General features: G+C 36.3%; 1 protein-coding gene across 3 annotated transcripts in view; it reads right to left on the bottom strand.

Moving 5' to 3' along the window:
• Ints6 (integrator complex subunit 6) overlaps positions 1–25,167 on the bottom strand; it is a 114,097-nt gene that overhangs the window by 40,261 nt on the left and 48,669 nt on the right. For all 3 annotated transcript variants that reach the window (XM_032918051.1, XM_032918053.1, XM_032918052.1), the window contains exon 5: positions 13,846–13,935. In XM_032918051.1, coding sequence (XP_032773942.1) covers positions 13,846–13,935 — 90 coding nt within the window. The remainder of the gene's footprint in view (positions 1–13,845; positions 13,936–25,167) is intronic.

Raw genomic sequence — 25,167 nt, 5'->3', positions numbered from 1 at the left:
TAAAGATAGAAATTATTCAAAAAAGAATTTAATGTCTTCACATTTCTTAAAGTTCAGCTCTCAAATACAATATTATCTTAGTTAGGTCTTTTATCCAAAACAAACCAGAATACAGAACTACAGTATACTAGGTCCTTACAGATTTATTTCAGTTTCCTCCTTCCCAACAGAGACTTCCCTTCTTTTGGGTTCTCTGCTTTCTGGATTTCATTTTATGGATCATGAGCAAAGATCCTCAACATCCATCCTCTAAGGTTTTGCTTTCCAATAATATCAATTTTTAGAACTTTTCTAATTATTGCTAAGAACAGCAAATCTAAAGGCAAGGACATCCAAACCAAAATTATCTGGTTGTATGTGAAAGATTATCTGTTTATCCTAGGATTTATACATTTCATTGGTACCAAGCATAAATCTACTAAAAAAGAAAAGATGAGGGAATGGGTCTGGGTTGTAACTCAATGGTAGAGCTTGCTACAGAAGTCATGTGAGGCCCAGAGTTCAATACCCAACATTGCACAAAAAAAAAAGAAAAAGTATGTACACATATTCAATATTTATATACAAAAATTCCAAATATTGTTCGCTTCAAAATGATTAATTCTATTATGAAAATTTCGCCTCAAATGTACACACACACACACACACACACACACAGTTGAGGAAATAGCTCAGTTGGTAAAGTGCTTGCCATGCAAGCGTGAGGACCTGAAATCCTCTGAGTCCAAGTAAAGTGTCAAGCACAGCAGCACATACCTATATTCCACTGCTAGGCAGACACAGATTCCTGTATTTTCCTGACAGGAAGTCCAACTGAATTACAACTCCAGGTTCCATACAGGCCCTGTCTCAAAAAAATAAAGTGGAAAGCAAGGGAGGAAGACGCTTGAACATCAACCTGTAGCCACCACATGCATGCCCACACAAGTACACATATATTTAAAAACTGTGCACATGCATACCACACACACACACACACACACACACACACACACACACGGCCCTTAACAAAGTCAAGCAGGTTAGTAAGTCAGTTGAAGAAAATTCCCCCAAACAACGAAAACAGGTATAAGAGGAAGGGGAATTAGGAAACAGTGGGGATAGAGTGGTGGAAGGGGGGAAAAAAAAGGGTCTCAGTGTAGTCGCTTGGAGCTCACAGATCAGGTTAGCCTCAACCTAACAGAGATTCCCTTGCCTGCCTCTACCTCTAGCGTCTTGGGATTATGGGCATCTGCCACTGTGCTCAGCAGAAAAGAAAATGCATTTAGAACAAAAACAAAAATCGAAGTTCAATTCAAAATTCTACTATCCAGAAATAAAAGAAATGGAGGGGGGAGGGTGTTGCAAAGGGCAATGCCTGAAAAGACTGTAAAGTAACATTTTTGAACTTAATAATAAGCTCTCAAACTGAAACAACCTACTAGGAGCTCACAAGTCCAGCACATAAAAGATTCACTGCCTGAAGACCTAGTACCTAACTACAGCGCAGTTTTCAGTTACTTACTCAATAAAACCTGAGTATATTCTAGCTACCAGTGTTCTTCTGCTCGCTGCATTAAAGAGTAATAGTGTGGATGACGACAATTCCAAAGCTGATGTGGAATTAATGTAGGTTGATGTCATTGTGCAGGTGAAGGCAGACAAGTTAGGTCAAAGCCATGATTGGACAGTAAAAAATAAGGCAGGGACAAAGCTTTTATAAGGCAGGAGAGAAGGAGAAGAAAGGAAGAATCAAGATGGAGACGGGGAAGAATGTCCAGATCCGGGTGGTCTTGAATTGCCAAGGTAGCTGGGATGGGTTTTTGTAGGCAAATTTATCTTATCTAGGTGGGTGGGTGGTTTATATCCTTATCAATTGGTTGTGAGTTTACTGTGTGGATGTATTGTGGAGTGAGAATTTAACATATAAATCTGATTGTTGGTGACAGTTTGTTGAGTCCTGGGAGTTTATACTTTAACTACCAGGGAGGGGGCGATTGCTGGGACCATGGGCAGAGTCCGTGGCAGGAAGCCACAATTGGCCAGCCACTGCTGGACTTCTAGAGCACTGATTTTACCAGATAGCTGGAACCAAAAAGTTCACAACTAGCAGACAGCCGCCGGGATACTAATCTGAGATAAATCAGCATTAGTTCCAATGGCCTGTCGCAGCGGAGCAAACGACCACCAGGCTGCGCACGCAGAAATGGTTCCGCCACTCTTCTGTTTTTACAGCAACAAGCATCACAAGTAACACAACCCCAATGGTCTATAGCAATGGAATACAAAATAAAGAACATTTCAGGGTTCCCCAAACTATAGTCCAAAGTCTACTGCAGCCCAATGTATCTCTGAAAACAAAACTGTACTGAACACACTAGTATTTACTCCTTCATATACTGTTCTTAATATATTGAGTGCTTCTTTCCTAGAACAGCAGAATTCAGTAATTCTAATAAAGACCATGTGGGCTGAAAATGGGTTACCCTTTTTTTAAAATTTTAATTATACATTTTGTATGTGTATGTGCATATATATGCATGTCTATGTGCCACAGTCCATGTATGGTGGTCAGGAAGACTTTCAAGAGTGGGTACTCTTGTCTCCATGCCAGCTCTAGGGGCACTATTTAGTACTTCAGTCAAAAAGATTGTAAACTATGAAAGCTATTCTTAATTATCGCCTTAACACAGCAGAAAAAAGGAACCTCACTTGAGGAACTGCCACCATCAGACTGTTCTGTGGGCACGTCTAAGGGGCAATTTCTTGATTGCTAATTGATATGGTAGGACCCAGGCCAATTGTTGGAAGTCTCATCCCTGGGCAGACAGGCCTGCCCTGCAGAGAACAAATGGCTATGTAAGCCTAGGGAGGCAACTCGAGGGAAGCAAGCCAGTAAACTGCGGTCCTCTTTAGTCTCTGCTTCAATTCCAGCCTCTGGGTTCCTATCTTGAGCTCCTGCCCTGGCTTCTTTCAGTGATGGATATAACTTATAATATGAAATAAACTCCCAAAATTGGTGTCAGTAAGTGTTTCATCAAAGCAACAAAAAGTAATATAGAACACAAATCTCTGGTATATAATCACAGCTCTTGTTGTACAGAAAACAAATTTCAGAACATATACGCACAGAGATTATGCACATGATTTTTTTCTCCAAAATGATGGAAATTGAATCCAGGGCCTCCTAACTATCTACAAGCATGCTACACTGAGCTATGAGTCCTGAGAAATATATATAAATATAAATATATATATATTTTTTATATATAAGTCCCAAGTCCTCAAGGTCTCAAGTCCTCTCAGTTAACTTAAATTCAGAAACAGAGGTTATTAATGATTATTGGGTTCTGTAAGTGTTTCACATTACAGAGAGAGTAATCTAAATTAAAACTAACATTTAAATGGTGAGGAAAGATGTTGATCAAGGAGGCAGTACTAATATTCTTCAAATTCAATGTAATAAGATACGAACTGCTTCATAACTACTGTGCTTGCTTTTCATTTGGTTTGTTTTCATTTTTCTTTCGAGACAGGGTCATACTATGTAGTAGTTAAATTGATAATCCTCCTCCCTCCCCAATGCTGGCATTTACAGGCATACACCACCATGCCCAGCAATAACTATGATTAAAAAAAAAAAAAAAAAAAAACCCATAAAACATGGTAGAAAAGAAGTCAAATGTAAACTTGTCCTAACCAACCTCTGAAGCTTAACTTAACTGCCTGATTCTCAGGATATGATAAGAATACGATCTAAAAAGAATACTTCATAAACTAAGTTTTATAATTCTATTTGTAGCTAACGACTCGATGCAATGTTGACATCGAGATATCATTTAGCTACAACAGAAAGGATATGTCCTTTAAAGAGAACACATATTAATTAAACTAAAGCTCTGAAGAGTATGGGAAATAGCAAATCCCTCCCTATATGGCTGTTATGCTCAGAAGATAGTCTCTAGTAACTCAAAAGTTGGGGTCTGATCATCATCAACAACAAATTTTTAAGCTTCAGGTTAATTTACCAATTCAAGTGGACCTGAATAATCAATCAGGTTAGGGTTATCATTCTGTGTTGAATCAGATTCTTCAACAAAAAGGCACAGTCCCCAGAGAGAACTACACTCTACTCTGCTCACCTTTAAGGCTTTCTCTGAGGCCTTCCGAGATGACTAGCATCAGACTTTTGAGGAAGGCTAGCCATTAGACAAGGCTTTTCCCCACGATATGACTGCTTGAAGTGACATCCAGGATCAGGTCGATCCTGTATCCAGGAATCATGACCCTCCCTGAGGCACCAGTCATCATGAGACAGTCAGTGCACTTTGGCACTTCTTGAAAACCACTGGGCTGCTCCTTTAGCTGAAAGGAAAAAAAACATCAAAACCACAACAAACAAAACAAGGGGGGAGGGGAATCAGTAATTCAATCTGAAAAGAGAGTGTGGGGAAAAATATACCAAAACAGCCTTGTCTAGATCAAAATGTAACCTTGCTTTGGTATAAACGCCAAGGTTTCAATATTATTCCGGTCACCTCATCAAGTTTATTTCTAATATATAAATCTAGAAAACTTAAATCTACTATCTTATACCTGAAAAGGACCAAAAGTGGAAATAATGTTTAAAGTACTAGGAAGAGAGCTAAGTAGATATAATCAATACATTTATTAGTAACTAGGAGTCTAATGCTTATATTAGTATGGCCATCAGGAATTCAAACACTGACATTTTCATTTTCTCAGATTATAATCTGACTCATGAAGTCAGAAAAATAACCAAAACAGATTAAATTTTAACAGAAAATTAACTTGGGTGTAGATGCACATACTGATGATACACGTGTACGTGCATGCACGCACTCACGCATGCAGAGAGGGTGGCAGGGAGACAAAATATTCTGGCTCTAACTTTTTTCTGAATGTCAATACTAATGGCTGCTTTAAATAAGCAAATTTAAATATTCACATCATTATGTTCCTAAAAATAAAAAACAACAGGGCTGGATGTGATGTCAGATACTCTTAATCCCAGCACTTGGGAGGCAGAGCCAGGCAATCTCTGAGAAGTCAGCCTGGTCTAGATAGCCAGTTCCATACCAGACAAGGAAGCACATGTCTCAAAACTACTTAATTTTTAAAAGTAAAATACAAATGATAGGCCAGAGCTGAGACTGGATGGGAGAGAGACATCCAGACAGGATGGGACGGCCTCAACCACTCTGGGTATACATGGCAGTATTCACAGCACTTAGACGATAGAGCAGAAGAATAACAAACTGGAAGCTTATCTAATGATGCCTGTAAAGGTCTGAGGTGATTACGCTTTCAGTGTGAACACATAAAAGCTAAAGGATTATCTGTCTACTCCTCACTGACCCAGACCCACCTACTAGGCTAGACTAGTTGGCTAGGGAACCCCAGAGATCCTTCTGTCTCTGCCCGCAGCATTTTCATGGGATACCAACTTAGATCCTCCGCCCTTTACTGACTGATACGATTGTTTCATAAGTTACATTTTAATTCCTTAACAATATCCTTACCCTAAAAACAATTATTTTATTTTCCTTATTTCTAATTTTTTATGTCCTCCATATTATAGGCAACAATATTACTATGTACACAGACACACAAGATGGAAGCCTAGAAATAGTACTAGACCATTATAAATTTGCTTGAAAATATGATTTAAAGCTGATGAGTTAGGCATAACAATGCACACCTGTGATCCAACCAGTGGATCAACCTCCAGATGAGGCAGAAGGGTTTCAGAGCACCTAGGCTTGCATACCAGAACACTGTCTGTCACCAAATGTAATGGTGTGAAATGCTTGGACCAGAGAGTGGCACTATTAGGAGGTGTGGCCTTGTTGGAGGAAGTGTGTCACTGTAGGCGCGGGCTTTAAGACCCTCCTCCTAGCTGCCTATAAAGCAGTCTTCTAGCAGCCTTCAGAAGAAGATGTAGAACTCTCAGCTCCTCCTACACCATTCTTGCCCGGAAGCTGCCACGTTCCTGGCATTAATGATAAGGGACTGAACCTCAACCTGTAAATCACCCCCAATTATATGTTGTCCTTATAAGACTTGCCTTAGTCATGGTATCTGTTCACATCAGTAAAACCCTAACTAACACACACACACACACACACACACACACACACACACACGCACACCCCACACCGATCAGATAGATCTATGGACTTCTCCCCAGTAAGCCAGTAAAGTGTGCATGCACACAAATGTAATGCTTAGATATTACTTTAAGAAATTTATTTATAGGACCCCTAGATTCTAGGTTCATCACCCTATAAAATACTGCTTTTCCTCTAACATACCTCTGAAAACCTGCCTCGAACACTACCAAACCTCTTCCAGTCCCCTCCTGCCTGTCAAACACGGGCATAACTTTGGTACAGACAGCTATTTGTCTTGGATTGTCCCATGTTGCTTACTCATTCTTTCCATACAGTGCCTACTTTTAGTTTTTACTCCATTTTTACTCACCTGGCTGGCTGAACAATTTTGCTAAAAAATGAGGATTTAATATGACTTGTCTACTTCTATGTTAATATCTTCGCCTGCAAATGTCAGCATAATAAAATTCTATATCCTTACAGTAATGTCATCTGCATTCTATACACATTTTATGGCTCTGATATTTTCTAATTTATAATCATCTATTAAATGGTATCCACGTATTTATACTTTGGCATACTATTTTCTCTTGGTATAACACACCTCAATTCCTTACTCAAAATTTTAAGTTCCTTTGTTTATGCTCTCTGAAAAACGTCATTTTACTTCTGCCATAACACTTCTCACTGTACAAGTGCTACTTTTGTTGCCTATTTCCAAAATAGTATGTTTTCTAAGAGCAAGAGTCTTTGCTCCTGCAGTACCTAGAATAGAGACCTACACGTACAGTGAATGCCACAGTTCTAGTATACAGCCAAACATATATCACAGGGGAAAAATGCTAAACTATAGCATATTTAATAGCTTAGATCTGAAGAATCCATTCTGGAAGGTAATCAAGGAGCAACTCCAGAAAGTTAATCATTAATTGTCATCAATTTTTGATAAATAGGCCCTCATCGGAATCATAGATTCAAATTTTGTAAATGATGATAGTTACATAGCCATTCAAAAACCAGTAATTATAGCATAGTAAAGATAGCAGAATTCTAATATCCTTTGGATAAAGTCAGAATTCGAAGGCAGGGATAGTAATGGCAGACAACGTTACTCAGTTACTCACCCATTCCTAGCAGCTAACCCTCTCTACCCTCAACTTAAAATCAGGGTAGAAAGAACAGCACACTTGAAGCTGTAACTTTACACTGACAAAGGAGTCAATAATCTCTTCTAAACCATATCAACAGATTAGGAAACAATGCTGTTATATTCACACAGGCAGAATTCCACAACCTTGGAGAGGATTCCAAGTGTGACAACTGTAAAGATCAAGAATTACTTATATTGGTTGGGAATTTAGCTCAGTGGTAGAGCGCTTGCCTAGCAAGCGCAAGGCCCTGGGTTTGGTCCCCAGCTCCGAAAAAAAGAAAAGGGAAAAAAAAAAAAAAAAGAATTACTTATATTGTAGAATACCTAGGCTAGCCTTGCTAAGTTAAAAAACATTTCTTATTCTGCTTATTAAGGTATTTTCACATGCTTTTATGTGGAAAAAATGTATCTACAATTATTTTCTGTTGTGAAATCTGTTTATCTCATCAAAATCAATTGAAACATGTTTACAAAATACAGACTTCTCTCTCCATTTCCAGCCTAAAGTAACAAATCCATAGTAAGACCTGAGGTCTGTACATTTTATAAGTTTACTTGGTGAGTCTAATGCAGCTATGTAAAAACTACCATTGTAAGCGTCACACTAGTTTATGTATAGAAGGCTACAAGCAGTGATAGAGATGGCTCTAAATAGAACTCTACTGACAAACAAACATGGACCATCCTCTGAATAAAACTATTTTGATGCATCTTACCACAAAATTTTAATTACTGCTGCCATACCACTTTCACTGGACTATGAAGAAGCATTCTTTTTAATTATTCTGTTTGTCTAGAGGCCTCTCTTAGAAATTATTCTTAGCACATATTGAAAATAGTTTATTATTTTCAATATTTATATATATCTGAACTGCTGAATATGTACTATAAGAAGTTGTGCCAAACTTTTTAAGTACGAATTTTCAAGAAACTATTAACTCTAAGTACAAACGTCTCTAAATCACACCAATAGTGGTAAATCCAGGAATGAAGAAAATGGAGGCAAAAATATAGACAGAAAAACAAAATATAAATGACCTACAGTCAACAAATTCTCTTGGGTATTCTTACAAAACTGATTTGGTGGAGGTAACACACAAAGTACAAGTCTAAATATTTCACCAGAAAAAAAGATATGACCCCTTAAGAGTTACTAGATTCCAATAATGCTAGTATGAAGAGGCTATTACATACAGGGCAACACAACACTCAGAAACCTATCAAACAATAAAATTCCTCAAGATTTCTTTCACTCTTTTTTAAAACAAAGAATGTTGTCCAACTTTCTAAGTATCCCAGAGAGTGGGGAAACTCTAAGTGTGTTTTTAAGTCGTTACCTATAAAATAGTTATAATAACCTTTGACAAATATTTTTGTGATTTCAGTGAATAAAAATATTTTGGGGAGGGAGGAAACAGTTTCTCACTCATTTCAGATACTAGAATCTACATTACTTTTGAATCATTAAGAAGGTAAATGCATAATGACACACCACTGTCAAAGTAAAACTATTTTCAACGTGTAATGTGCAGAACGATCCAGAAAAGGTTGCTGGCATCCAATCCAATAATTCAAAGCTTGATGGCCTTCTGTACCAACTTTGAGAACTGACGAATCAGAACGTAAGAGCAACTGAACCCATAAACTGAGACTGCTCTGACATCTCTCCAGAAAGTTATAAAAGTAGTTGTTCAGCTTGGTCTTAAAAATCTAGTCAGTACTGCAGAGCCAACAGTTAATTTCGACATCAACATTACCTTCATGGCGATCATAATACAAAAATGCCAACAGATTCATCTCTACCCAGAAATATCAACATTTGAAATAAAATACTATTTTTAGCACCTTTGGGAATAAGAAAAAGATGGTTTCACTACAGTAAGTGTTTCAGCAGGATTTCTTCTGCTACCTTACTGAACAATGCACTTGGTAATGTGTTTCTGAAATCAGTTCAGAACACATTCCCACTGCAACTCTGTACGCCAAAGGATATTAGAAAAAAAAAAAAAAAAAAAAGAAAGAAAGAAAGAAAAAGAAACAAGTTTTCAGCAAAGCGTGGTGATGTCTCTCTTTACTTCAGTTCACAGGAAGCTGAGGCTGAGAAGAACTGCCCTAAATTTAAAGCCAGCCTAGGCTCCATGAGTGCAAGGTGAGCCTCGGCTCTGGCTTCAAAAGGAAACACAATCTCAAAAACTTAAGTAAATAAAACAACTCTAATTATAATTTGCTGATTGTATTGAAACATTTGAGATAGATACCAATAATGCTGATATAGTTAGCATTGTAAGTATTTGGCCACAGGAATATTTATCAACACCATAAAATAAGAACTGTAAAATCAAGAGGAATAGTGTCCTTTATATTTCAGAATTCAAATCTATAAATAACCATTTCCCTTAAGTGAAAATACTGGAGACAATCAGTTTTACTAAATGGCTATATAACTTACACATACAAACATACAAAAAAGGCCAAAATATACTTAAACTTCCACTCTAAGCAGTCATCAAAAGTCCTAGACAATACTCGCATCATCTCAAGCAATAAGTTCTGTAAGTTTCATTTAACTAACATAAAATGATCACAACTAGCTTGAGATGTTCATGCACAGCAGAAAACAGTCTTCTCTCCTAACTCCGCATACTGCCAAGTGCAGAGTGCAGAGCAGTTCTATTCTCTCTCACAAACACACTGTAAAAGCAAACTGGGCCTGAACATACTCAGGCCGAGGTTTAATATGGCTCTAAAGATTCCAATTAACTATTTTTCTACATTCAAAACAATGTAATACTGGGCCTTTATATAAATTTCACAAATTTATACAATAAGCCACTCGCAGTACCTGATTATCCTAAGAACTTTAGATCAAATTAGATTGTATATGTTATAATTTGCCAATTGTTTGAGAGGTAGCAGTGTCTGAGATGGGATGAGCTCACCCTCTCAGTGCTTACACATATTTAGAAATCACTATGTCTACCACTCAAAAAATGGGACTCTATCACTGTCACGAAACAGAACACAAAAAATGTATCTTGTTCCATACGCATTGTCTAGAAATGCTTAGCTCAGGAGTTATTCATGAGAGACTAAACAAATTAAGAACAGAATTAAGAACAGTATCTATATCATACTGGCATAAAAAGCTAAAATAAAAAAATAATTCACATAGAGGTAAATTAGGCTGTGGGTCAAGTACTTGTTCCACAAGCACAAGGACTTGAACTCAGATTCCCAGCATCCACATAAAAAGCTGGGTTCAGCGAGTACCTGTAAAGCCAGCCCCACAGGGAGACAGGTGGAGACAGAAGCATCCCTGAGATTTGCTGACCATCTTGTTCGGTTAGTGAGCTACAAGTTCAGGAAGAAACCCTGTCTCAAACATTAAAGTAGAAACCAATAGAGGAAGATATCCAGCATCAACCTCTGAACTACAACACACCTGCACAAACATACATAGAAGGTAAATTCTAAACACATTCAACAACGCAATCAAAGAGGTGTTGGATAGATCCAGGAGAGAGGAGAGCACCATTAGGCTGGGATACCATTATAATTTAGATTAATTCTAATATAGATTTGGCAACAACAAAAACCATAACCTAAACAAATCATTTGGTTTTTTTTTACTCTCAATTTCCTCATTTGTAAACTATAAGGTAAGACTAAATGAACTTCATATATAATATGCAATAGCGTTTATGTGAAAGCAGCAGGGTCATTCATTCTGTACTAAGAAAGCAGATGCGATTTACCGCAGCAGGTATCATACCACTCAAGCCAAAAATATCATGAGAGTGAAACATACAAATGGAAATAGGTTACATCAACAGGCGTGGCTTCAGGCCAAATGTGGTGGTGCATACCTACAATCTAACTACTTGGGAGGCCAAGGCAAGAGGATCTGAGTTTGAGATCAGTGCTACAATCTGTTAAAAAAAATAAACTAGCAGTCACGAACCACCAAAAATTACATATACAATATTCCGTGAAATTCCTTAAATGGAAACTAGCCACACATTTACTCATTAAAAATACAAAAAGAGAACTCAGTTTTGCCAAAGGTAAAGTAACAAGAAATTAAGGCAAAATTGATATCCCCTAGTAGAAAAAAAGATCTGATCACCTATGGAGCATGAATATAAATGCACATATACACATCCACAATGAGAGGGAGAGAGAGACAAAGACACAGAGAGAGACAGGGAGGGAGGGAGGAGTGACACTGCTCAATAGAGCACTTGCCTAGCATGCACTAGGCCCTGGGGTGGACCCACAGTATTGGGTTGTAAAGATAGAGGTAGAGAAATATGCAGGGACTTTCTAATATCAAAATAACTCACAGGCCTATACTCCAACTTCACAATCAAAAATGTTTGCCTTAAAAATAAATCAACTTTCTGCTTTAGGTAAGAAGCAACAAAAGAAATCAATTTTAAGTTTCCTATCAGAGTCATACATCATAATATTTTTAATGTAAATTCTACGCTAGAACTATGTTAAAGATTTCACAGATAAAAAGAACAGAAAGGTTAAGATCTCTGCCCACAGGAAAATCTACTCAATCTATGTGCAATTTAATATTGAAATATGAAAACAGTGATATTTCTCTAATATCCTTCCTAAGGAAGAAATCAGAAAAGGAAGTTCAACAATTCCAACCCCCATGTACATTTCAAGATATCTTGAAGTGAGAAGATGTCCTATAAACAGATTTTATAAATGAATTAGATCCAGATATATTAGAACAAACTATATCACTGAAGGCATTTCTACAAAAGTCACAAAAAAGAGTGCCTTGAATGGATAACCTTACAGACAGATTATTTTACAAGAGAAAACAGAAATAATATTTTAATCAAAATCATTAAGGTAAAAAACAAGCATCAAAAGATGTGGAATTCCTATAAAATGAACATGAATACAAATACTAAAATTAGTATGGTTAAGAAAGAAAACTCGATTTGACAGTTTCTGAGTTCAAGATTAAGTAACATTCCTGTTGCTTGTGATTATAGACGTAATTAGTGTCTTGTCTACTACAAGTGGCAGGAACATAAATGGCTATAGATGTCAACCAAGTCTAACAAAGTCCAGTCCCATTAAATTTCACTTTCAAGAAGGTCAAATCAAGTAGGCTACTTTTTTCAGTGCTATCTCAATAATTATTCCTAAAATCTTTTTAATATTAACCAACAAAACAAAGCAATTCTAGCCCCCCTCCCAGTCAAATTAGGTAATTTAAGTTCTGCACTGGTTCTATTATCTCAAGATGGAATAACATAATACCCTTTGTCTTTACAGTCCACCACACAAGTTCACATCCATTATTTTACACATTTCAACAACTCTTTGAAGGAAAGCAAGAATTACTGTCAGTATTTCATTGATAAAGTATAGAGATTTAGGGAAGTTAGGCCAACTGGTAGAAAGTTCACTGCTAGCAGTACTTGAATTAAGAATAAAACCCACATGCTCTGACTCTATATAATTTATATTCAACAGTGTCATACAAATGGAAATTCATTTTAAATCTTTAATTTTAAAAGATTTAATCTAAATTTTAATTCTAATTCTAAATCTTTAAAATCTGTACCTTAAGAGCAAATGCAAACAATGCGTCTTTAAAGATCACCTATACAATACCATTTTAAGGAAAACAATGTTTACCAACAGTTCAAATACAGTAAAAACACTATAAAGCTTGCTTTCTTTAACCTAATTAGGATTTATTATACTACAGCATACATAATTCACTAACAGAGCAAATAACATTAGCTCTGAATTATTTTCACTACATATGATGTAGGAGAAAACATAATTGTTGAAAATATCTTCACTCTTTCTATATTTAATCTACTCCTGGATTCTACTAAAAACCACAACAGATGTGACTCAGGATGAAATGTCTATGAAAGACCTATGTATTGAGTCTTGATGCCAGGGATGCTAGCAACACTGGGAGATAAGGTCTGGTTGAAGAAAGTTATAATGAGTTATCTAACTGTTCATGTTTCTTCCTGTCTCTTCATTTATTGCCCACATGAAGTGAGTAGCTATTCTTTCTTACTGTCCCACCATTACTGTCTCACCAAAGTGCCCAAACTCTCGAGTCTTCTGATTGTACATTGAAACCTCTTTGAAGACTTAAATCTTTCCTTGTTATGGGTTTATTTACTTCAGTCATTCTGTCTGTGATTAAAAGCTATCATAGAAATAAGATAAGCTAAAATAAGAAAATTGTTAGAATTCTATTTGTTTTTTTCTTTAAACCTGAAAATAAGAATGTTACTATGGCATAGACACTGACACTGTCCTCACTATCAATTGATGTTCTTAATGGAAGCAGGAGGTATGTTCACAAACTCTGCACAGAAAGGATTCCTACTCAAGAAAATATTATAATGACAACTGCTATGAACAAAGACAGAGGACCTCAAGAGATGAACTATTACAAACTACACTAATTACTAAGAGCAAATGCACTGCGAAGTATTCAGTACCCTACTACACACTACACACATTCACCAATAGGTTTCAATTTTATCTATATGCCCATGTAACACACCTCGCATGACTTACCTCATCTTGGACACCACTAGTAGTCGTCAACTTGCTCCCATCAGTGATTGTAATAATTATTGCTGGCTCCAAGAAAAAAGGGTTTCTTCCCTAGGGTCAAAACAAAAGGATATTAAGGCTTAAGTTCTGGCTTAACCTATAGTTACAAAACCAATTCTAAGTAAAGAACAGCCACAATCTCTCTGGAATGTATACCATCTCCCTTTTCATTTTAAAACATTTTTAGTGCATTTAATGTACTTTGTGTATGTGTATACTCAAATGTCATAGAGTATGTGTGGAGGCTGGAGGACAACTTGCAGAAGAGTCTGTTCTTTCCTACTATGTGGATACTGGGACTTAAACTCCGCCTCTCAGGTTCAGTAGGCAAGTACCTTTTTATTACCCACTAGGCCATCTCACTAACCCAATCTTTCCTGTTAGTAAAATTTACATCACATATTATCTGTTGTACATTTTAAAACACATTTTTTAGAACACATACTAACAGTGTTTAGCTCTAACTAGATATAAAGACCAATTTATATATTATGTTTTCACTTTTATAGTGTGCAATTTATATTTGTCTAAGTTATAAAGCATATTTTCTTTAAAAAATTATATTACACGCATTAATGTTTGGCCTCCATATATGCATACATGTGCACTATGTATCTGGTTGATGCCACAGAGGCTAAAAGAAGGTAGAAGACAATTCAGATGCCCTGAAACCAGAGTTATGGACAACTGAGTCACCAGAAATGAATGCTGGGAATTGAAGCCTCATCTGGAAGACCAGCAAATGTTCTTAACCACTGAACAGTTTCTACAGTCCCAACATTTAATTTCTTAAAACAGTATCCTTATAGCTAAATTCTAGTTATTTGAATTTTTGAAGGATATCACAGACCGGTAATAATCACCTCATAAGTCTTTTGGCTAAAATCAAGTATGGTACAAACTGGAATAATAAAGACAATACTCTAGGAACATGGAGGTACACACCTGTGATCCCAGCTTCTGGAAAACTGACCATGTGTTTGAAAATAGCTGTCCCAAAATACAAAATAGCAGTCTAAAAGCTAGGTGCAATAATAAACAACTGAAGTTCTACCACTAATGAACTGAGTTAGGAAGATAAGTGATTTCCAGAACTACATAGAACCACTGTCTTGCTCCCTCTGTGGGTGGAAGAAAATGAAGTATTTTAAAGAAACAGTCTTGAAGAGGAAAGCAAGATGGTTGATGACCATTATCAGAATCTTGCCTATAATCACAATGTCTCAGCAAGTGACTAGTACATGGCTAGGACTACAGAAACCAATTTCACAGTATTATTAGGGTATCCTTAGTTAGCAAAACTAGCAGAAGCCTAAGACAAGGAGTTAAAATTAAGGATGACTACACCTCAAGTAAGTGCTTGGAAAAGGATGTATAAAAACAATGATAGCCAAAAAGACAAAACGACATGCTGCTATCAAAGGCTCTCTATAAGATAACTATTTTAGTGTCTTCCATTTAAATCCTGATCTAGCACAATGTTACAATGATCCGTTCAAGGCAATGAGTTTTGGGAAAGACAAACACAACCTTGCCTTTCACATTCAAATAGTTCCCAGCTGAGATCTAAGTATGTTCAATATTAACCCTTTAATTTTTTATTACATTGGTTTTTGTTATGTTAATTTGGGGGGGGGGTTAAAGGAGATACATGCCACAGCACACAACTTTAGAAGTCCACTCTCCTTCCACAACCTGTCGATTATCAGACTTCATGACAAGTGCCTTTACCACTGAACTAGCCTCCACATTAACTTTTAATTAAAAAAAAAAAAAAAAAAAGACAGACTGGGGAGATGGTTTCAGGCAGTAAAGTGGCTGTCATCACATAAGCATGAGGACCTGAGTTAAATAAATCTAAGTACCCAAGTAAAAACCCAGGCGCAATGGCATACGGCTATAAACCCAGTCATAATAGGAGGAACTGAAGACAAACAGATCTCTAAAACTCACTGGCCAGACCTCTAAAGCTCTCCAAGCATTTAGTCATTGATTTCACTAGCTGAAATCAATGTGCTCCAGCTTCAATGAAACCGAGTCTCAAAAAAAAAGGAACACCTAACAATAACCAACGGCCTCCACACATACACACATGTACATATACCACATACTCATACAATGAAGAATAAACATAAGACAAAATATAGAAATTTCAAGTAGGTAAAACTTGTTTGAAACTGAAGATGTTTACACATAGCATAGACTTACAGACTCCACAACTCAAGAACTGAAAGCTAGCCTGAGCAAGTAGGCTGGTTCAGTAGTAAAGGAATTCGTCATGAAGTCTGATAATCTGGAGGGAAATTCAAAGACATTTAATTCCTATTGTCGGCAGCAAAAATTGAATGAAGTTTATTCATATGATGAAGTTTATAGTGATTATAAAAAATCACTTGGAGATCTTGGTAAAATATAGTTGTTCATTCAGTGTTGTCAATGAGACCACAGTCTGGGAAAGGCTAATATCCACAGACCACACCTCGAATAGTAAAGGGTTATATGCATAAGTCATCTGCAGTTTTTATCTTCCCTTCTCATTTACTACTCTCAACTCCTATCATATTATAGCTCATACTATCTACTGAATAAATTTACAATTATAGTAATTATATGATTAGAATCCAATCATCTTAACAGAGGGAGATCTGCTAGGTTAAGTATTTTGATCACATCATGCAAACTTGTAAGTAACACGTGTTTCTCAAATTTATGCTAAGGGGGAAAAAGTGATTATCTTCTGCTGGTTTAGAAAACCACCTTTGCAGAGTTCTAGCACACACATAAAGCTAGGAAGTAAGTGTTCACACCTCTAATTCCAACACTGAGAAGACAAAGACAAGATGAACCTGTGGGTTTGCTGGGCAGATAATCCAATGTAATAGGTGAGCTCTGGGAGTACTAAGATTCTGTTCCAAAGAAATAAGGTGGAGAACCAACTGAGGAATGACACTGACCTCTGATTTCCATCCACACCCCAAATTTCAAGCACACACACAGAGAATGCACGAAGACTGAGACAGAGAAACACAAATAAAGACTGACTCTAAGTATACAACAGCATTAAAATGTCTCCAGATCCCCAGAAAGGAAACAGTCACTAGCACCCCTCTTCACGTTAGACAGAACACATTTTGGGACCATTTCACCACACAGCTTCTTATACGAGTTACAGGGGAAAGTCAATCCTCAATTCTAAAAAGTTCAGATCTTCTCACAAAGCCACATATTGGAAATGTCCATTTCCACCTAAGTTTTGTCTCTCTCTAGTAAAATACTTGTTATACTGCTTATCTAAAACCTATCTAATTCCTACTCATTCCAAAGGGCCCAGTTTAAATGTCAGTTCTACCATGAAGTCTTCCTACTAAGGCCTTCAGTAGCCAAACCTTTCATTTTTACAAACTCTAATAGTAATTAAGATTTTCAAGCTTTATACAAACATCCCTTCAAATAAACATGGGGCTTTCAGTGGTTTTGTAGGGCATATTTAAAGTCAGTCAGTTACATATTTGTGGAACCCGAGGTAGCAGGCTTTGAGGCCACAGAATATATCAGGGCTGAACAAATCTCTCAGAATGGGAGAGGATGAGCTTAATCCTGTGGAAACTTGATGTCCCAGGGAAGAGGGATGCAGGTGGGGGTGAGGTAGGGGTGAGGTGGGGTGGGTGGCCAGATAGGGGTGCCCCCTCTCGGAGGGGGGTGAAGAACTCGGTGAGGCGTGACCAGGAAGGGGGCCAACTTTTGGAATGTAAATAAATAAAAGAATTTTTAAAAAAAGGATTACTAAGGCTTGAGTTTGTAAAAAGCTAATTTAAGAAACAAATGATAAGTTTAATATTTAAACAGACTATGGATGTTACACATAAACTGTGTTCTAAAGTTTGAAAAAAGATTAACAAATTGGTTTTGGTAATTTATACTGGTGCAGAAAAAGCAATGAAGATATGAAGATAATTCTACTGAGAAAAAATACTAGAAATATGGATTAAAAAATCTAATATATCAATTGTATTACAGAGACTAGGTAAAATTAATGTTGGAAAAAACACTGCAGCAACATGTTAGATGACAAGCAAAATAAAAGCAAAGGTATAAATATTTTTAAAGTCAAGTAAATGAACAGGACAAAACTCCGTATGCTTCCCTCACCCAGATCTGTCGAGCCTGCCCTACAGTTTAGTCATCTCCTTGGGCTCTCACCACCACAGCATCATACACTACCTTAGCAAAAGCCTGGCTAGTAGTTGTTTCGCTTTTTCCTTATTTTTTTAAGTTTACTTTGTGTTTATGAGTATTTTGCCTGCACATACTTCTGTACACATGTATGCCTGGTACCTGAGGGTGTCAGATCCTCTGGGACTAAAATTACATACAGATGGCTGTGAGCTGCCATGTAGGTACTGGGAATTGACCAGGTCCTCTGAAAGAGCAAACAGTACTCTCACCAGACCATCTCTCTCTTTCTCCAGCTTCATAAACCATTTCTTGAACTCAGAAATCAAATTCACTTTTAAATACTCTCAAGCAGACCCTGATTGTCTATCAAAATAGGAAAATTCTGGTTACTTCTCTTTAAACATCCATGCCACATTCAGGCCCTCAAAAGAATAAATTTACACTTATTACTGCCTTTAAAAACAAAACCACCAGAGTCCTGGAGAGACAACTCACAAGAACACTGGCTCCTCCTCCAGACTTTGGTTTAATTCCCAGTACCCATATGGAGGCTAAGAAATTCAACACTCTCTTCTGGCCCACAAAGGCACCAGGCACACGTGGATGAAGACACACACACAGACACACACACAGACACACAGACACACAGCCCAAACACCTATACACATAAAATAGCTTCTACATTTCTAAATAAAAATTTAAAAATAAAAACATGGAATTCTGCAACAGTTTTCTCTATATAGTAAGAAACTAGTCAATATGTTACAGATCATAAAAATTAGTGACAAAACTTTACATTTTTAAAAGGAAAAAATTCACAACATGGGTATTATTTCTCATATGCTAGGGCTTAAGAGTAAATCTTAACTGGGTAAGACAAGGTTAGTTTCAAAATTTTTTAATCCTTTTTTTTTGGTGGAGCTTTTAGTCTTGAAGTTCCAAAATAGCCCTAGGAAGATTTTGTTTTCTAAAATCTAACAAGGTTCAACTGCTTTAAAACTAAAAAGATGTTTTAACCAACCAACATCGGTTTTGTCATTCATCAGTCATAAATTGTATTAGTAGCTAACAAGTAATATCATGATCTTTGCTCACATACTTAAAACTAGTAATCAAGTTTTGTAGAAAATATAGCCCTTCTAAGATCCTTGTTCAGCACATACTATATTTGGACAAATCAAACAGATAGGAAAGATTTCATAGTTTTTAAAGATACACATTAGTGAAAAGTGTATAAGGACTAGAAAAAACATTTTTTTGTTATGAAGTCATTAAGCTGACCAAATTAAGAGGTCTTGTCCACATATACCAGTATCTCAATATATATGTAATCAAACTTCAAACAGTACGCACCAAAAAAATCTTTCATATGAACAAAAGCAGATTTATCCTATTACTAGCTTTTTCCACACAAAGCTACAAAAAGGGAATATCTTACCCTTAAACTACTCTTGAACTTCTTGACCAAAGTTATCTTCCAATCTACCCCAGTTAACCATCACCAATGTGAATTCTAAAATATACAGTCCTAGAAAAAGACTGATGTGAGATTCCTCAAAGACTGAAGATGTTCTTATTTTGAAATTCAGAAGTATATTTGCCTGTCTGTTGGAATGAAACTGTTTTTGAAAAAAAAAATTCATGAAAGACTTCAGTAAACTTTTCAAAATACTCTTTTTAGCAATCATTGAGACCAAAAATTAAAGCCAAGAAACATGTTCCCTACAGCAAGCGTTATGACATAGAGATTGTAGGTCTGGTCAGCCTCACACTAGAAAGCCGCTGCCCTGCTAAAGTGTCTTCCTTGGCACTGATAATGATCCTTATCAACTGAGTCCCTACCATATGCCAGTAGTTACTTTGCTAGGTTGATTAAAAAATATTATTTCTAATTCTTACAAACCTTTCAAAATTGGTACTTTCATCACTTTGTGGATGAGAATTTGAAGATCAGAGAGATTAAAGGACTAGTTAAAACATAAGCTCTTCAGTAGAGAGACCAGCATCCATATTTTATGAGGGAAGTTGGAGATTTGCTGTTTATTTTTGGTTTTGCTTTTCTGTATCACCACAAGGTTCTAGGGAAAAAAGCAGGATTAAAGCAAACCTAGCTTCCTATTCACAGTATTTCAGTTTCCAAAAAGAAATTTACAAAATAATTGTTTTACGGTAATAAAGGGGATTGCACATCACTCAACACTCATAGCAGTCTCTGCGGTGAGCTCTTCTATTAAATGTTCCTGGAGACAGGCAAGATTAGAGACTACAGACACACGAGGGACTCATGAGTGTGCTGGATAGCCATAAGCAAGACAGGAGGCTAAGTATTTTCAAAACTATCTTAGACAAAAAGAAACAATGACAGCTAACTAACTACAAAGCTGTCCAGGGAAGCCCTGTTACTGGCTGGCTCAAATGCAAAGATCAGCTAATTAGCCGACAAGTTTTTAGTTGTTATGTTGACTACTTAACTCAGGAAGCAAAGCATTAAAATGTGCAAACAAAAATCCTATTAATAACATATATATATAATATAATATAATATAATATAATATATATATTATATATATATATGTTATAACCCTTGGCCTTGGTGCCAGGGAGATGGCTCAGTAGATAAACATAAACACACACACACACACACACACGAACTTGTAAAATTTATATTAACATAACCTTGTCCTTATTGAGGACCTATCAACTGTCCCTTATTCAACCGTATCACTTTTTTCCAAACTGGAGGAAGAAATGTAATTGAAGCTAACAAGGTAACACGTAATATTTATATGAAATATTACACAAAAGGCTACATAAACCAGCTAAATAAAATGCTGTTTTCAAACAGGAACTGTTAAGACTTCACATGGTATTTACAGACACAAAAACAAAAATACAGAAAATCTGCTGTTATACCTTTACTCTTTTCAATAAGACTTTAAATTACCAGTTACTATAAGATATATGACTATTTCAAATCTATTAAGATCTTTTGAAATGCTCCAATGTTTCAAAAATTGTAATAAATTAAGCATTATTAACTTTTCAGGACCTTTCCTTCTTCTGCGAATTTAAGATACGCTAAACCACAAAAAATGAAAAGTTGTCAGAATTCTGCTCAAGAGTATAGAAAAGTTCAGTAAGCTTCATTAAAAAACTTGTAATACCAAATATAAATAAAGGCTCTAAAGTAGGGGTGGAAGTATATAGAGCTCAGAAGAGGACTCTCCTAGCATGCATAAATCTTGTGTTCCATCCACAGTCCCACACCAGCCTTCATGGTGGAACCCAGCACTCAAGAAGTGGGGGCAGGAGGACCAAGCGTTCAGGAGCAGGGCTCAGAGAAGTTAAGGGTACTTGCTACTACTGCAGAGGCCCCAGGACTGGATCTCAGCATCCACACAGCAGTTTACAACTGTCCTTCAGTTCTAGAGGAACCAAAGCCAAGGTACAAATGCAGCACACATAAAGGCATAAGCAAATATGCATGAGATAAGTAATTCTTTTGTAAAGAAATTCAAGATCATCCTTGGCTACATAGTGAATTAAGGCCAATCTGAGATAATTAAGACCTTGAGTGGAAAGGGGGCGTGGGGGAGGGGAGTAAGATGACTCAGCATGGACATGCTAGCAAGCCAACTGAATAGAGTTCAATCTAATGGTACTTCATGGCGGAAGAACAAAACTGACGCCTGCAAAATTTCCCTCTAACCTCCAATCTATGTTGTCCCCCAATAAATAGGTAAACATGATTTTAAAAGTTATAGAAACAAAGAAAAGCAAAACAAAACCAAAACTTCTTCTGTGTTAGGTTTATAATCAGTAAAACATGCATAATTACATAAATTAATTCAGCTAACAAAAATAGTTTATGTAAGGAAATCATTTCTTTTGCTTTTTAAATAATTTTAATTGGTTATTTTATTTAGGGAAATCAATTTTTAAAAATGAAAGAAATGAGCTCATTCTATGATCATTTGTCATCTAAAGAAAACACCTAAAATTAAAAAATATATATATATTAAGGCATTTTAATCATAAATGTCAGATTATAATGGCTAAAAATTTTAAATTTCAAATTACAAATTATGGCATAATAATAGAGCAACATTTTAAAGACCCTAGAACATAAACAAGGCTAACCAACCTTTAGTTGCTTCTAACCATAAATTACCTTACATCAACTCAACTTGACTCTAGGTCGGCAGAAGCCTCACTCAGACACTAGAGTTGCTCTTTGTCTTTCTCTTTTCAACTATACAGAATTTCTTGCCGCTTGTATTTAAGACATCACAAGACAATTAAGAACACAAAGATGTTCTTTGGGTAAAATGTTGTCATTTTCCTTCTGAAATGCCAAATCCATGCAATTTTTTTAGTATCTAGAAAACAGACTTACAGTATCAAAAAGTACTGTAGCAAGTTTTTTGGAACGAAAACAGCTCCTAAAAGCTCTTTATAAATCAGACCGGTAGAAAACAAAAAAATCCGAGGGCAATATGATTTTTGTCATATCTCTGACCTGTTAGCCAAATTCACACCCAGTTCTTGTTCAGAGTACTGCTTTTAAAATGTCTCCCCAATACTTAACACATTTCCACTCAATGTATTTCTTTAAAAACACAATCTTATAGTAACTAGCTACCATTAAGCAACTCTGACAAAGTTATATTAATATCTCTCTCATCTCTGCTTTTCTAGGATGAATACAAAATTCAAGGGAAAAAAAAAACCTCAACATTCTAATAGGTTTCAAACCATGTAATAGAACCCAACATTAAAGCTCACTAGATTTTTTATAATTATAATTCTAAACAAAGGAGAAAAAAACAAACAGGAAAACTAGAGGTAAGCAACTGCACATCTTTACTTTGGGTTTTGTTCTGGCTTTTGAGGCAGTGTGTCTCAATAGGCAGACCAGGATGGCCTTCTGGCTTCTGTCAGAATTTACGTTTGGCCTGTGCTACCAAGCCTATTTTACTGCGTATTGTTAAAAGTTTGTTTTGTCCCTAACTAAACACTTCATAGACATTTTAGACATTTATCAGATTTAAACCTCTCACTCATTCTATGGCATGGGTACAATTATTCAGAATAAGCAGCAGAGACAGGACAGCAAAGTCATTTCTTAGTCTCACACAGTGATTTAATGACAAAGTGAAGACTGGGCATTCCATTTCCAGCTATTGCTCTCTTCTCTAAACCACATGGGGGTGGGGGTGGGGGTATTAAGTGTAAAGTCCTCTCTCATTACTAATTATTTAAAAATGCCTTTGAAAAAGATTTGCCAAGACTATCCCATATTGCTGGAGCAATTGGACAGCCACATACAAAAGAAGAGTCAGATCTTTTATATACATTGTATATAAAAATCAGCTCAAAACAGATAAAAGGCCTAAGTGTGTTCTAAAACTATAAAAGAAATGCTTCAATAATACTAGAATAAGCAAACTTCTATAGACAAGAGAAGCACAGGGAAAGTTAATGAACTAAATAAGTTCTATGCACCAAAAGGACACAATCAACAGTGTAAAAGCCTAACCTACACAATGACAAATATGTGAATAATCTGGTAAAGGAGTTAATAACCAGAACATTAAAAAAAAATCCCAAAGAACAGGAATATAACTCAGTGGCAGAGTACTTGAATAGGTGTGTGTGGCCATAATTCAACCCCCAATACAACACAAAAACAAAACAAAAACTCATGTGTCTGTGCTTGTGTCAAGTCCATGCTTAGCGTGACTTTAAATACCTCTATGTCCAGAGACTGTATCTAAAGCAGCTAAGCAGCTCATGGGAAGATGCTCAGGACAATGATCAAAGACGCTAACCAAAACAATAGCGAGCATTTGCTCACACCCACTAAGATGTTCGTGAAATATTGTGTACTATTGCTACGGAAAAGTATGGAAACCTCAAAAAAATTAAGATTTACTATTCTTTTTCTCCTCTTTTGGGTTTTTCCAGACAGGGATTCTACAGGCCAGGCTGGCCTTGAACTAAAAAACCTGCCTCTGCCTCCTAAGTAATAGGATTAAGGGTGCACACAACCATTCCTGGCTAGATTTACTGTTCTCTTTAAATGTGCATATCCAAAGAAGTGAAAATAGAGTCGTAAAGAGATACTTACCTATGTCCATTACTGACTATTCCTAATAGTCAAGAAAATTCTGACAAAAATTCTCTATGCTACAGTGTGGATGAACCTTAAGAATTGGGCAAATACTCCTGAGTCATAGTAAGACAACTACACTCTTTATCCCGAGCATCCACCAACAGCTGGATCCTAGACTTTCCCAGAGATACCAAAATCCAGATTCTGAAGTAGTTCATATAAAATAGGATACTTATTTATAACCTACACACATCTCTTATGTACTTTCTACATCATTTCTATGTTATTTGAAAAACCTAATATAATCTTACTGTTATGTAAAGAGCTGTATGTAGTGAACAGCAACAATGGAAACATGTTCAGTACAGATGCAGGATTAGCTCCTAATTGTTTCTAAACTGTGGTTGCCTAGATTAGCAAACCCACAGATGGAGGGTCCAACTATATTTATGTGATAACACAGGTATCACAGTAGTCTAGCAAAAACAAAAACAAAAACAAAACCACCCAATAGAAAAAGGTCCTGAAGGGAGTATAAGCAGCAAAGGTTATTAATAAGCTTTAATTTTGTGAGATGAAAAAGTTACAGGCATTGCTTATAGGACACTGTGAATATACCTAGAACTATATAACTGCACACTTAGAAATAAAGAAGGTAGGAAATTTTGTTTTGTACTTTAAAAAAAAAAAAAAAAAAGGAATTCTGGGAGAGCAAGATGACTTAGCAGAAAAAGGTCCACACCACTAAACCTTACACAGGTTACTTCACATATGCACTGTGGCACACTATCCCTCACCACACACAAACGGCAATGAATTTTTAAAACAAAACTTACTTTGTTAAATTAAGGGATTAATGTTTTTTAACAGGAAACAGAGTGTAGCTCTGTGGTAAAATCTTTGTCTAATATGCACCAGGCTGTGGGTTTCATACTTAACACCACACAAAAACTAACTCTTCACTATTATTTCAGATTACATTTCAGCAGTGT

Source organism: Rattus rattus, chromosome 12 (assembly GCF_011064425.1).
Source record: "Rattus rattus isolate New Zealand chromosome 12, Rrattus_CSIRO_v1, whole genome shotgun sequence".
In the NCBI taxonomy this organism is placed as follows: Eukaryota; Metazoa; Chordata; class Mammalia; order Rodentia; family Muridae; genus Rattus; species Rattus rattus.
This window is presented reverse-complemented; position numbering and strand designations above follow the sequence as displayed.